Source organism: Alosa sapidissima, chromosome 10, assembly GCF_018492685.1.
Source record: "Alosa sapidissima isolate fAloSap1 chromosome 10, fAloSap1.pri, whole genome shotgun sequence".
Lineage (NCBI taxonomy): Eukaryota > Metazoa > Chordata > Actinopteri > Clupeiformes > Clupeidae > Alosa > Alosa sapidissima.
This window is the reverse complement of record NC_055966.1, coordinates 32,694,468-32,708,409: the sequence shown is the minus strand read 5'-3', so window position 1 is coordinate 32,708,409 and position 13,942 is coordinate 32,694,468. Positions and strand designations below refer to the sequence as shown.

The following is a 13,942-nucleotide window of genomic DNA, read 5'->3' as shown; positions in this document are numbered from 1 at the left end:
AGTCACATGGTTTGTGGACACCATGTTTCAGACTATCATTCATCAGATCCCCATTCTCAGTGAAAAAGTAATAATAGGTTAGTGAAATATAATAAATTATTAAAATATGCCCAACTAATTGTCTAGTTTTGATTTTCTGACACTTTTCCCCTGCAAAACAACCTCAACCTGCACTGTCTTCAATTTATAAACATCATTTGATGCAACTGAAAATTAGTGTTTTCTTGGTTTTCTTTGGGGGAACAGACAGAGGCTTGTTGGCCTACCGATCGTCAGATCATCAGAATCACATGACTTTTACAGTATGGGAAGGGTTTATCGATGTCTGTTAATAATAATAAGGCAAAGACTATTTTCACCCAGTTCAAATGTCAATGTATGCTATTTGTACCAGTGCATGATTAGAATCAATTCGAATCAAATATCCCTTACTGGCAACACCACCATCTACAGGCCGATGGGTGTACGGTTACTAAATGTACACATAAATTAATTAAAATCACAAATGATGTATTTGGGTTATGGCCTAGGTTGATGCATTATTTTATTGGTTCAGAAATGTTATTACATTATTGGTTTTATTACGTTATTGGCCGTTATTACATATACTCTTTTGACATTTCCCGTGAGTGAAATTTGGTCTCTGCATTTATCCCAATCCGTGAATTAGTGAAACAAACTCAGCACACAGTGAACACACAGTGAGGTGAAGCACACACTAATCCCGACGCAGTGAGCTGCCTGCTACAGCGACACTCGGGGAGCAGTGAGGGGTTAGGTGCCTTGCTCAAGGGCACTTCAGCCGTTCCTACTGGTCGGGGTTTGAACCGGCAACCCTCCGGCTACAAGTCCGAAGCCCTAACCAGTAGACCACAACTGCCCCACAATTACATTACTGGCTGCTACAGGGCCGCTTGGGCCAAATATGTCAGGGTCTGATTTTTTTGTCCCAGTCCAGCCCTGCACACACACACACACACACACACACACACACACAAAGATATATATACATTTTGCCACTTTTTAATTTTTGCACATGCTGTTAAAGCTTTGTATAACACAGTTTTATGTTCTTACAGAAACAAATAGAAATCTGGATATCACAGAGATAAATAAAGGTATGAAAAGAAAAATAAAAGAGACATGCACACAAGAAAAAAAAACTCTTGTAACACAGTAACAAATACATTAGATATCCATAATAATGAACTGAAATTGTTATTGATTCTTGATCAGATTTACACCTTGTTGAAGGGGACATCAAGACAGTGAGTTAATCATTTCATATCAGGAGGGTTCTTTGGGGGGGGGGGGGGGGGGGGGGTGGACAAACTTGGGAAATATTTCCTCAATAGTACCGTCTATAGTATGAAAATGACAGCTCTGTATGGTCCCCAGACTAGGCAGAAGAGGTCCATTAGAGGTCAACAGTACCGCTGGCCATTGCCCGTCCCATATGATTTCAGCTACACCTTGCGTAAACACACCAATTACACACTCAGAATGACCTCCTTCCTGCTCTTTCAATGTTTTTCTTTTTTGTCTAAATGTGTTCAATTTTGTGTTAACATTCAGACATGAATGCCGAAGGAGTCATCCTCAAAGCCTTTGAGCAATTCAGGCTCAAGACATGCATTGATTTTCAGCCCCGTCAATGGTTTGAACAGCATGTCACACTGAAGTGGGGTCTAGGGTAGGTCCATACATATTTGTCTGCACAACAGGGTACATGTCACCACGCATGGCACTTTTTATCAGGCTTGTGCAAAATTCCAGAATTGAATTGAAACTGGCTCTTAAATTACAATTCAATTCTTGAATTTCACTTGCATTTCAAATGAGGTAGCAAACAACAAGCAGCAGCAATTCGAACTGTGCACACCCATGCTTTTCTTATTATATACCATACCATATAATAGCATATTATGATACAGATGCTGGTCTGAGGTAGGAAGACAGCCTAAAATGGCACAGGACCTCGCCATTGGCACTGGCTGTGACCAAGTGGCCACCGTAGAGCATGAGCTCATGCACACTCTTGGCTTCTGGCATGAGCAGTCAAGATATGACCGGGACAATTACATCTCAATCAACTGGGAAAACATCGAAATAGGTCAGTGATAGATATTTAATATATTTTTAATTGGGATGTATTATCTTTTACAACATTTCATGAAATTGTTTGATTTCCATGCTATGCCACTAATAATGATATTATTTCATTGTAGGTGAACAGGACCAATTTCAAATTAACACCAAAACTACCAACAGCACCATATGACTACTTCTCAGTCATGCACTACCCTAAAGATGCCTTCAGCAATGGCAAGGGATCTACTATCATCACTAAACTACCTGAGTTCCAAGATGTGATTGGACAGACACTGGATATGAGCCATTATGATGTAGAAGAGCTCAACAAGTTCTACAGATGCAGTAAGTAATTTGCCTCTGCACACTGTAATTGTGCTGCTAATGAAACAGTCTATCTGAGAGATCATCTTGAAACTCCTGTGCTTGACGGAGACACTCAAAGTTAAACATAAAAATAAAATGAAACAAAATGCTTTGCTTACTGCAAAACACTACCTGAACCTCTACTGGAAAACTGGGTATTGTCAGGATCCTGCAGGGACTGACTGACTTTTGCCACTCTGGTGGCCATTTTGTGTATTGTCCTGTGTGTGTTCGCTTAATTAGTAATTTCGTTTCGATTAGTAAATTTGTAAATGTGTAAGTTTGTTACAATCATGTGTGTTTTTCTAAATTTCCGCCTAGAAGTGTCTTGCGCTTCGGTCCTCCTGCCGTAACCCTGACAGGTATATTCTGTGCTCATGGATGAGTCCATCTCCTTCCTGGACCACTGCAGCTTTGATGATGACAAGAGCATGTGTGACATGAGGCTCTGCTTCAGAAGATCACAAGGTTGGAGAAGAGAGAGCTGAGTAGCTAGAGGTCCCCAGTCTGACCACACACACCTGGACACAGACTCCCAGGGTGAGATGCCTAATCAATGTATTGGAAACTGGTATTATTGTCTGTAATATCCAAAAATACATGGGTTGATGTTTGATGTTTAAAAGAGAACTCCGGCAATTTTTCAGGTCACAGAGTTATGTCAGTTTGCCATGAAAAGAAAACAGTGTGTCATAAAAAAAAAAAAATTGCAGCTACAATGCTATACCCTGGTTTGGGGTATGTGTAACACTGTAGCTGCCTGCCTTTCATTTTTTTTCTGTTTTTGTTTAACAGCAATCGAGAAATAGATCTTTGTGAAAAATCACCCAAATTCTCCTTTAAGATTGAATTGTTATTGTGGCTCTCATTGTCCACATACTGTATGTTAATGAGCCATTTCCTATGTGAAATCAGAATCCACATGAAATTAATCAGAAGCTATATGTTATTGCCATGGTATTAACTAATTAAACAACTGGTGCATACTCTGTATGTATTGCTTGCAGTTATTATAATATATTATGTCTGTGTTCTTTTTGTATGTTTAGGCACAGGATTCTTCATGCACTTCAGCACCAAGAGAGGCAGAGTGGGACACTCGGCCAGACTACAGACCAAGAGGATGACCCCCAGAAGAAGCTGCAAGGTCCAGTGCCTTGAGCTCTTCTACTACCACAGTGGGAGTTGGTCTGACCAGCTCAACATATGGATAAGAGAGTTTGATGGTGTGAATGACACTGAAGGAACTCGTAGACTCATGATTCGAATACAAGGTACTTGTACAGCATAACAAATCACACTTAAACACTTAAACACCTCCTACAGTTCTAAATGAACTCACAAAGGCCTAATTGTCTTTGTTCTTAAAATCACTAATGCAGTAATTAGCTTTTGCTCGTAACCACTAAACTGCAATGTGCAAGTATTACTGTGCCATTACTGTGTATTATGAGGTTTTCTTTGAGACGTAGGCCTACTGTAGTCTCCAAAAATCCATTGTTTTTCCACTTCACTTCCAGGTTCTCCAGCTGACTACTGGCAGCTTCACCATGTTCCTCTGAACGCCACTAAGACCTTCCAGGTGGAGCTTGAGGCCATCAAAGGAGGGGGTTCCTCCAAAGGCGGCTTCTCTGTGGATGACCTCAACCTGTCAGAAACCGAATGCCCCAATCATACATGGCAGATCAGTAACTTTGAGGAAAAATTAAACATTAGTGCAAACAACTCATTTCTTCTCAGCCCAAAGTACTACTCTGAAGACGGATATAGGTACCAGATAATGATACGACTGAACAAAGATTATTTTGGAGTATTTGTACGACTAGTGTCAGGGATTAATGATGATACACTTGAATGGCCTTGCGACTCAAGGCAGGTCACAGTTACTTTGATGGACCAGAACCCTCACATTCAAAAGCGCATGTCCAAACAAAGAAGCGTAACTACAAGTTCAAAACAAGACCTTGACGGTGAGCTCAATTTCGGGAGCAATGATCTTAGCTTTGCGAACACTAGGCCTTTTGATTGCAGTAATGAAACTTGTTCTTCACACAAAAACCAAAAGCACAAAGTTGAATATTCTCTCCTCCACAAATCCAGAATTCTTTCACAAGCCAAGAACACAGGGAACTCTGCAAACAGATGACAGCTCAGAAGATTTCTATACTAACGATGGGATAGGTGATGGCGTCTTCATGTCAGCTATTCTCCAATCCAGAGAATTTATGAAAGGAGGGGATGTTTTCTTCCTCATTTCTATACAAGGTTGGTCTTGGTCATTTTTTTTTGTCTCAAGAGGGGGTTAACAATTAACCAAGAGGGGGTTGGTCTTAGCAAGAGAAATCTCCAATGAACGAAATGATGTCTAAAGTCATTTAAAATACCACTGTTAAAATATGTTCTGTGCTTGTGTGATCATTGTAATCATTCTTTGGTTTCCATGTTCATTATGATATTTAAATGTACTGTATATGCAAATTCCACAAGCAATAGTTGATGTATATGTTTGTAGACATCTCCAAATTACGCAACCTGGACTCACTTCCATGCCCCAGCATCTCAGTGAAGAACTTACCTGGGCAAAACAATGATGACCATGAAGTCCCATGTACAACTCTGTAAGATCAGACTACTAGCATCTGATTAAATCTGTACCTTTTGATAACATGCCAGTGAACTAAATTGTGTTCAGTGTGAAGGATGTGATGAACAGGTCATTTTTACAGGATGGTGTGCGTGTGTGTGTGTGTGTGTGTGTGTGTGTGTGTGTGTGTGTGTACAGTATTTTTGTGCTGAGGCCCATTTGTAACATCACTAATGGTCATGTAGTGTGAAGGGACTAGGGACGTATGCTTGAAAAGGTTGTTTAAGGTAGATACTCAGTGTTTTGTTAAACTCCCATACAGGTCTTCTCTTTATAAAACTCCACACCCTAGCACCACCCCCCGTACAACAACATCAACTACCAGGTATGACAATAAAACATCTAATACCTATTCACACTACTTTGTATGACAATGATTTTTTTTCTCTCACACACCTCACAAATGTGTTTTTATCTTTAATCTCCACAGAGAACACCACATCATGACCCCAGGCAACCCTGAGGTCACCCCACCTGACAGGTACAGTAAGTGATCCAATGCATTCTGGAGTATTGGTGACACAATGATGTTGAATGTAACGGATAAATGTTACAAACAGGTAATTATGTACACTGAACTGTATAATAATATTGGTACATTGCTTAGGTTCCGGTATACTGGTTTATGACAATACTGGAGCATGGCTTTGGCGGAGGATTGTACAGGATTTTTTAACTTTAACTTTTTTTTCTGTAACATTAATAATGCTTACAGCGTAACGTATGACCAAGGGACCAGGGCTGCTAATGCTTGCCTGGGAAAGACTGTGGTAGACTATGTTAGATGTTGTGCTTTGTAATGCTCCCATGAATGTCTTTTTTTTTTAATAAAACTGTTTTGACACCTACAGTGTGCTCCCTAGCACCATCCTCAGTCCAGCTACTGCAACAACTGGGTATGGCGCTGATATGCATATCCACACTAATTTGTGTCATAATTAAGATTGCTCTTATTTTCATTGGACCTCAAAAATGTTCAATAACCATTCATTCTCACAGAGATCACCAGGTCATGACTACAGGCAGCACTGACGGGTATGTAACCCTATGGATTCTGATACCTGTGGAGTCTCACTTACCACAAGCACAACAACATACCACCTCACCAAACCAACTTAATTCAGCGAGAGCCTCCAACATGCAATATGATTCAATATTTTGCATAGATAGATAGATAGATAGATAGATAGATCCAATAATCATTAGTGCTGTCAAACGATTAAAATTTTGGTAACACATGTGGGCAGCCGTGGCTGGTCATGATAGATTTGATATACAAACCATTCTTAGCTCCAGTCAAGGCCTCATTGTCTTCAGTGTACATGTAACAGCTGTGCTGCTACAACCTTGTTACTCTTTGATACAGTGGAATAAACCTATAAAGTGTACCAGTTAATTACTTACATGTACATACTGTATGACATGTATGTTGCTAGCTAAGTACTTAACTGGTACACTTTACTTTAATGGGTTTTATTCCACTGTATCAAAGAGTAATAAATGTGTACCAACACAGTTGATACATGTACTACTACAGTATGTAGGGTAATGGCAGACACCAATGACACAACACAATATTTACTGTACATGTAAGTACTTAACTGGTACACTTTATTTTAATGGGGTTGTGCCACTGTTTTAAAGAGTAATGTGTACCAACACAGTTGATACATGTGCTACGTAGAGTAATGGCAGACATGTTCCAAGACACCAATGACACAACATACATGTAAGTACTTTTAACTGGTACACTTCATTTTAATGGGTTTATGCCACTGTATCAAAGAGCAATAAGTGTGTACCAACACAGTTGATATATGTACTCTGTAGTGAATTAGTAGACCTGTTCCAAGACATGGAAGACACAACATACATGTCATATGTACATGTAAGTAATTAACTGGTACACTTAATAGGTTTATTCCACTGTATCAAAGAGTAACAAGGTTGTAGCAGCACAGCTGTTACATGTACACTGAAGACAATGAGGCCTTGACTGGAGCTAAGAATGGTTTGTATATCAAATCTATCATGACCAGATTTACCCCATCCAGCAGGTCTCAGGTCAGCTCTTTGCCTCTGATGAAAATTTAGGCAAATTGGCAAAGTTTTGTAAAAGCACTCAGTATTACAATGTAACAACTATATGTAGGTACCCACAAATACATAATGCAAGTACAATGATAGTACCTGATAGTACATGTTGTTACACAGGTTGTACCACTGTACCTAATTAGGTAGGTACACTGTAACAGCGACACATTAAAATAAAGTGTTACCAACATTTTTAATCACGATTAATCGCTGAATTCCAATAGTTAATCACGATTAATCACATATTTTATCATATGATTAAAATTCTATTATTTTGCATTTCTGAACTTTCCAGGAGTCCATATTAACAATAAAGCAATTATTGTTTATCTTGATTGGGATTCAAATGAAAGCAAAGCAAGTTACTTTATTAACTGAACTTTAAGACATAGGTCTATTTGATTATTTCAAAAGATGTGCAGCAGACCTGAGGCAACACAATATATTCTTCAGAAATATAGCTGATATAAACTGAAATAAATGCTACTGCAGAAGTGCATGCACAAAATGTAGGCCTACACACATTATAAAGGGCATAACAAACAGAAAATATTATATTCATACTATATTCATTATCTTTGAGTTCAGTTGAAAATAAGGAACTTTTCAACATGAGTGCATTGCCATTTTATAGGCCTACAGTCTATGGTGCACTGTCACTTGCCACACACATCAACGCCAAAGTTTTTAACAGGCAAACACTGGATGAACAATGGATTTTATGGAGCAGCAGCAGATTTTGGAGCAGCAGCGACCAAATATAACTGAATCGTGATTACACGGCTGCAAAGTGTGATGCTGGTGAGCGGAGTTGTATTGAAAAGAATGGAATCTAATGTAAATGAATGTCGAAAGCAGAGTGCATCGCAAATAGTAGCAGCCAAAGAGGAATGTTGATAACAGAACAAGTGACGGTGAAAAAATCTTTGGCGGCACACAACTAATGCGTCAGCCTAGGCTACTACTCTTTGGCCGGCTCGTTAGCCCAACCAGAGCCCGTCTACGGAGAGCCTCCCCACTCTCTATTAAAGGAGAATTCCGGTGTGATATTGACCTAAAGTGTATCAAAACATGATACCGAGTGTGAACGTATGTCTCATAGCCCATCTCGGCTTGTCCCCTGCACTCCAAAATCTGGCGCTAGTTAGCCGATGCTACCAACATCTTTTTCAATAGTGGTGCTTCGGCATCGGGCTAGCCATGCAAATAAATCACTGTTTTACACCCATTTACGAGGCTCAATGTATCTCCACACTTCATTGGTAGACTTCCGAGGGCCCTGACATTTAAAACGAGACATTGAGAACTTTGAAAAAGCACTGGTAGTTTACTTACAAGACGATTTATACAGACAGTATCTTCACGAAGTTTAGCGTTTGCAGCCATCTTGAATTTAGTCACGATAAGTCGAGCAACGAGTAAGAATGAACAGCTATGATAAGGGATCAGATTCCAAAAATAATTCAGTGGAAATGCATGGATTCCAGTTGCTGCTACTGGAAGAAACTGGAATCCATGCATTTCCACTGAATTATTTTTGGAATCTGATCCCTTATCATACCTGTTCATTCTTACTCCTTGCTCGACTTATCGTGACTAAATTCAAGATGGCTGCAAACGTTAAACTTCGTGAAGATACTGTCTGTATAAATCGTCTTGTAAGTAAACTACCAGTGCTTTTTCAAAGTTCTCAATGTCTCGTTTTAAATGTCAGGGCCCTAGGAAGTCTACCAATGAAGTGTGGAGATACATTGAGCCTCGTAAATGGGTGTAAAACAGTGATTTATTTGCATGGCTAGCCCGATGCCGAAGCACCACAACTGAAAAAGTTGTTGGTAGCATCGGCTAACTAGCGCCAGATTTTGGAGTGCAGGGGACAAGTCAGATGGGCTATGAGACATACATTCACACTCGGTATCATGTTTCAATACACTTTAGGTCAATATCACACCGGAATTCTCCTTTAATCCCATACAAATCGAATTTGGCTGCAGTTCACCAGAGTTCACCTAGATGGCGATCGCGGGCGAGTCCAAAATACATGGGGTCCTATGGAGCTACATGGCTACATTTATTGTTTTCACCTATTTAACAACTGAAACCCTCAGATTTTATATTATTTTTCGCAAAATGGATATGGATTATCAATCAAAAGTGAAATAATCCGGGAGTCATGTCCTTTCGTTTTCTTACAGGTTGGGTCGTTGTTGCCCATAACACGCTAGCATTGATGCTATGCTATGCTATGATCATGCTAATGAATGACGTCATTGACACGTTTGACAGGCTTTTTAGAACAATTAAGTGACTTTAAAAAATATAATACTCAACCAAGTGTATTGTCTTTGCCTCCCCTTTCGAATACAATATTCAAATTATTTGAAAAAAAATGATATCCCGAGAAAAGTGGATTATGAGGGGTACAGCTCCATAGACCTCCATTCATTCTGGACTCGCCCGCGAGCGCCCCTAGATGCAGTACCACACCGGAAGCGTTCCGAGAGTGAAGGTTCTCCCCTTATTAGATATTCTCTGGCCCAACCAAGTGTGTGCAGCATGCCTTTACGTAGCCTACTAACGGCGCATCATCATAAAGATACATTTGATCTGCATCGGCATCACGACCCATTTTAGCGGAAAACATGTTAACATTATATCATTGAAAGACAGCTAGTAATCACACATTGACGTTACATCTAGTTATTAATTCACATGACATTCAATCATTTTACTAACACGGCAGTTATGAAAAATTGTGTTTATGTAACTTACTCATGTCGAAACGATGTACATTACCAACCTTATTCGTTTGCAATACCCCATGTATTATACAAATTTAGCATGTACACTTACCATAATATCCCATGCAAAACGGTTAGCTTGCTAGCTAGCTAACTGTGGAACTTCAGTATAACATAGCCAATTATCTCACCTAGTTGTAGAAATAGGCTACGTTCATATTACAAGTGATAGAATGAATGTGTGATTTATGTTTAGTTGATGTTATGACATGTAAAGTTAAGCTTGCTGAACTTAATTAGTCAGCCACGGGCAGTTTGACTGTGCCTATCGATACATTCGTGACACTCCTGTTAGTAAACTGGAGAGAGCAAAACATAGGAACATGCCACATTAATCCCATAAACACACAGATAACTCTTACACCAACCTTATTTTGTGCCTTTTAGTCATGTTTGTTTCAAGATTTAGTAAGTTTACTATAAGCACGTTTCACTCTCCACTTTGATGCAGCATAGATTTCCATGATATCAGTCATCTTCCCCCTAAAAGGAGGCGTGTATGCAGCACATACAACGTCCTGTTTCATTCCATTCGTCAGTGCGTATTGTTTAGTTTCCGGTCTGGCTAGATCGGTGTGGTGTTGTAGTTGTTCTAACGTTACTAGTTGTTGCAACAGCATGTGAAAAAACTACCAAGTCTGTTACACCAACATGAACGTTAATCTCACGATAAAAAAATTGACGCTGTTAAAATAGGTTTCCGTTAACGCCGTTAATAACGCGTTTAACTGACAGCACTAATAATCATACATGTAAAGTGTTAAAGGCAACTCTAGAGAAGAACAGTTTGGAAGCTAATCAATTGGTATGATGTCTTACACTGTACATCATCTCTTTTCCACAGATCTGGAGTGTTTTCAATCAAGACTGATGTATCCCCATGGGTTGTAGTCACAGTTGTGCTGTCCTTGATTATTATTATCTGCACTATCTTGGGTGTGATTGTCACGTCCCACTGTCTAGGGGTTTTGTGGGACATGAACAAAAGATAGGAGATGGCCAAAAAACTACTGCGGAGGATCAATGCAAAAATATTTATTTACAAAAATATAAGAAAAAGTATTATAGAACCAAAACTAAGGCTGCAACAAAAGTCCAAAACGAAAGGCCTCGAGCACAGGCCCAGGCCATCCCCAGCCTATTCCCGACTCTCACTCCGAGAGCAGGCAGGAGCGACGGAGACAAAACTGCTGGAACGCGTGGCTTGCACGAAGCAGCGTAGCGGCGTAGCGTGGCATGGCAGCGGCAACCCCAACCAAGATCGAGTGAGCGAGCGAACGAGCGAGCCAACCCCCCGGATGACGCAGCCGGCACCTTTTATAGGCCGGCCCAGCAATTAAGCCCCCTGCTGGACTGTCTGAAACACAACAAAACATACACAGGACAGACCAAAGCAAACAAACACTGATAAAACATACAGGGACGTAACAGTGATGTATAAAAAAGCTTGTTCTAAGATAAATACAAAGAGCATATCATATCAAAACTTGTTACAGCTTGAACAAGATCATCAAATAATATAGGAAACACTTTGCATTAGGCAAATGTATACAGCACGCCTTTCCAAGACACCTCCACTGCCCTTTTTGTACTACTTCTTTCATTCCTGCAAGATTGTAAATAAATCATTCATTTTAAGAAATTTCTACTTTTCTATTTTTAATTCACACCATTAATACAGACGATGTGTACCTGCACTGCACAGCTATAAGCTGTTTCAGGTCACAGTGTCTACTAAATAATTTTTAAGTGAGGTGGCAGTGCTCAGAAATTGTTTTAGCTTTTCTTGATGACGTGTGTGTGTGTGTGTGTGTGTGTGTGTATTAGCCAGATTAGCCAGCCAGGACTGATACATTCCTGAGAGACAAAAAAAGGTATCTACTCACTACTTACATGAGAAGAATAGAAACGTATTGGCTCTTATAGTGAATGTGTATGTGAGATGTACATTTTTCACCATGGTGGCAAAGCCCACCGTTCACCTGGTCCCTGTGGACAGACAGAAATGGCTTTACAGAGTATATTATATTGGGTTGCAGGGCTCTACAGTGCGCCCATTTCACTCGCACATGCGAGTAAAAATGATGACGTGCGAGTGCAAAAAAATATCTAGGCGCACTGGTGCGAATGACTTCTAACCATGTCAATGTTTGTCTACAAAATACAGAAACAGAAACAGTACTGGTGCAAACCATAGAATCACGTCGCGAATGCAGCATAAAACTACACCTCCCATCAACGTTAGCAGTTTCGCGTTGGGACTCGATAGTAGTAGTCGCTTCTATGAAATCCATGAGCGCGCAGAAAAAGCGGAATGTTAGACTAGCCAGCCAAGATGAAAAGATTGAAGAAATTAGTTCTTCTATCCACCGAATTCATCGTATATAGGAGGAACAGGATGAGATTCTGAGAATGCAGTGAGAGAAGGAAAGGTAACCTAACATGCCTTTTAGCCCAGTTGACGTATTGGCTGCAATATGCAAAATATAGCTGTAGCGAACAGGCACAAAAGTAGCTTCCCGTAATACTCCCATTTTATTCAAAGGTAGAACGCTACTGACAACTCCAGGCTTCCACGCATGCTTGTTTGTTTACACCGAATACAAGCTTAAGTGCAAAACGAAAGTAGGCCTAACGTTTGGCTACTGCCCCCATCAATGCAGATATTTAAAATAAAAAAATAAGTATAAAAGTATAAAATATATATATATATATATATCCTTGATTAGACTATGTTGGGTTTTGTGGAAGAGAAAATTTACTGTTTTAGTAGTAGTATTAGGCAGTATGCAGTCAGATAGGCCACCATGGGCATATTTGGATTAGCTACAGGTGGATTCACAAATAAATAAATTAGCCTACATTTGGCAGGATACTTGATATACAGGCTAAATGCAAATATGGCAATGTATTATATTATTTTACCTTAACAAAATGTAGGAAAATAGAACAGACTGAAAATAAAATAGGCACTGATCTTTAAAATCCTGTTTCCTGTAGCCTAAATGTTGTCAGTCATTCTTAATATTCGCAATTGGTGCACTGGCATGTTTAACTGTTAGCTGCAGTGTAATGTTAGATTATGTGTAAGTTAAGTACAGAACTGACTGTGCTCCCAAATTTTGGTCTGTGCTCCTAAATTTTTTAACTTGGGCGCACAAGTGCTCCTGGAAAAAAATGTTAGTGTAGAGCCCTGCGGTTGAAAGAAGATGGCGGTCTCAGACTGATTTTAAACTTGAGTCATCTGAATGCCTATTTGAAACAAATACCATTCAGAATGATTTCTCATCATCAAATCCTGAACAGTGTTCGGCATTGGGACTGACTTAGCGCACCAACACTCCTAAAGCGCCACCTGTCGGTCACGCTCAGTCACCTCAGGTGGCTCGGCTTACAAGTGAACTGTTCAGAGTGCTCTCTCAAACCCACTCAGGCTGGATTTTCTTGGACCCGATCTCAACTCCAAGCACAAGGCAACAGGCGGACATAAAGGCAACAGGCGGATATGAAGGCAACAGGCGGACATCCTCGATGTGTGCCTGCTAAGCATGCAGTAGTTCCGCTGGGAGATACCCTCAATGTACATATCTGCCAGATGCGACTGACGCGTATCATTGAATCTGTACTAATGATCTTGCAGCATCCACCTCCACCCTCAAAGTGTACCTGGCAGCTCCGCCTTCCACGAAGGTTGGTCTGGCCTGACACCAAGGGCTCACCACTTTTTGTCCCGCTTCCACTAAGGCACACAACCCCTTAGAGTGCCGTCGACAGTGTCAATGCCCCCATGGGACCTCACAGTGATGCTAAATTGAGCTCAATGTGTTAAAACAGAGCTGCTGCTTGCTCAGACAAGAGTCAGACGTGTGAGTGACCTAACAGCACTATCAGTAAACCTTACCATCTTACATCCGAACCCACTAAGGTGCTTACCTCAGCCCTCAGA

The 13,942-nt window shown here is 40.3% G+C and overlaps 2 protein-coding genes across 2 annotated transcripts in view; both read left to right on the top strand.

Moving 5' to 3' along the window:
- LOC121720190 (meprin A subunit beta-like) overlaps window positions 1-13,942 on the top strand; it is a 202,868-nt gene that overhangs the window by 22,401 nt on the left and 166,525 nt on the right. The window contains 7 exon segments of the mRNA XM_042106147.1: window positions 1,080-1,118; window positions 1,237-1,268; window positions 1,399-1,477; window positions 1,576-1,693; window positions 1,935-2,113; window positions 2,229-2,271; window positions 2,273-2,436. Of these exon segments, the coding sequence (XP_041962081.1) occupies window positions 1,578-1,693; window positions 1,935-2,113; window positions 2,229-2,271; window positions 2,273-2,436 (502 nt within the window). The 5' untranslated portion in view covers window positions 1,080-1,118; window positions 1,237-1,268; window positions 1,399-1,477; window positions 1,576-1,577.
- On the top strand, window positions 2,714-11,634 carry LOC121720240 (meprin A subunit beta-like). Its single transcript, XM_042106233.1, has 10 exons — window positions 2,714-2,752; window positions 4,157-4,427; window positions 4,558-4,722; window positions 4,970-5,075; window positions 5,364-5,426; window positions 5,532-5,582; window positions 5,953-5,997; window positions 6,101-6,136; window positions 10,841-10,934; window positions 11,427-11,634. The coding sequence occupies exons 2-10, from the start codon at window positions 4,238-4,240 to the stop codon at window positions 11,517-11,519; spliced, it is 843 nt and encodes a 280-aa protein (XP_041962167.1). The 5' UTR covers window positions 2,714-2,752; window positions 4,157-4,237; the 3' UTR covers window positions 11,520-11,634.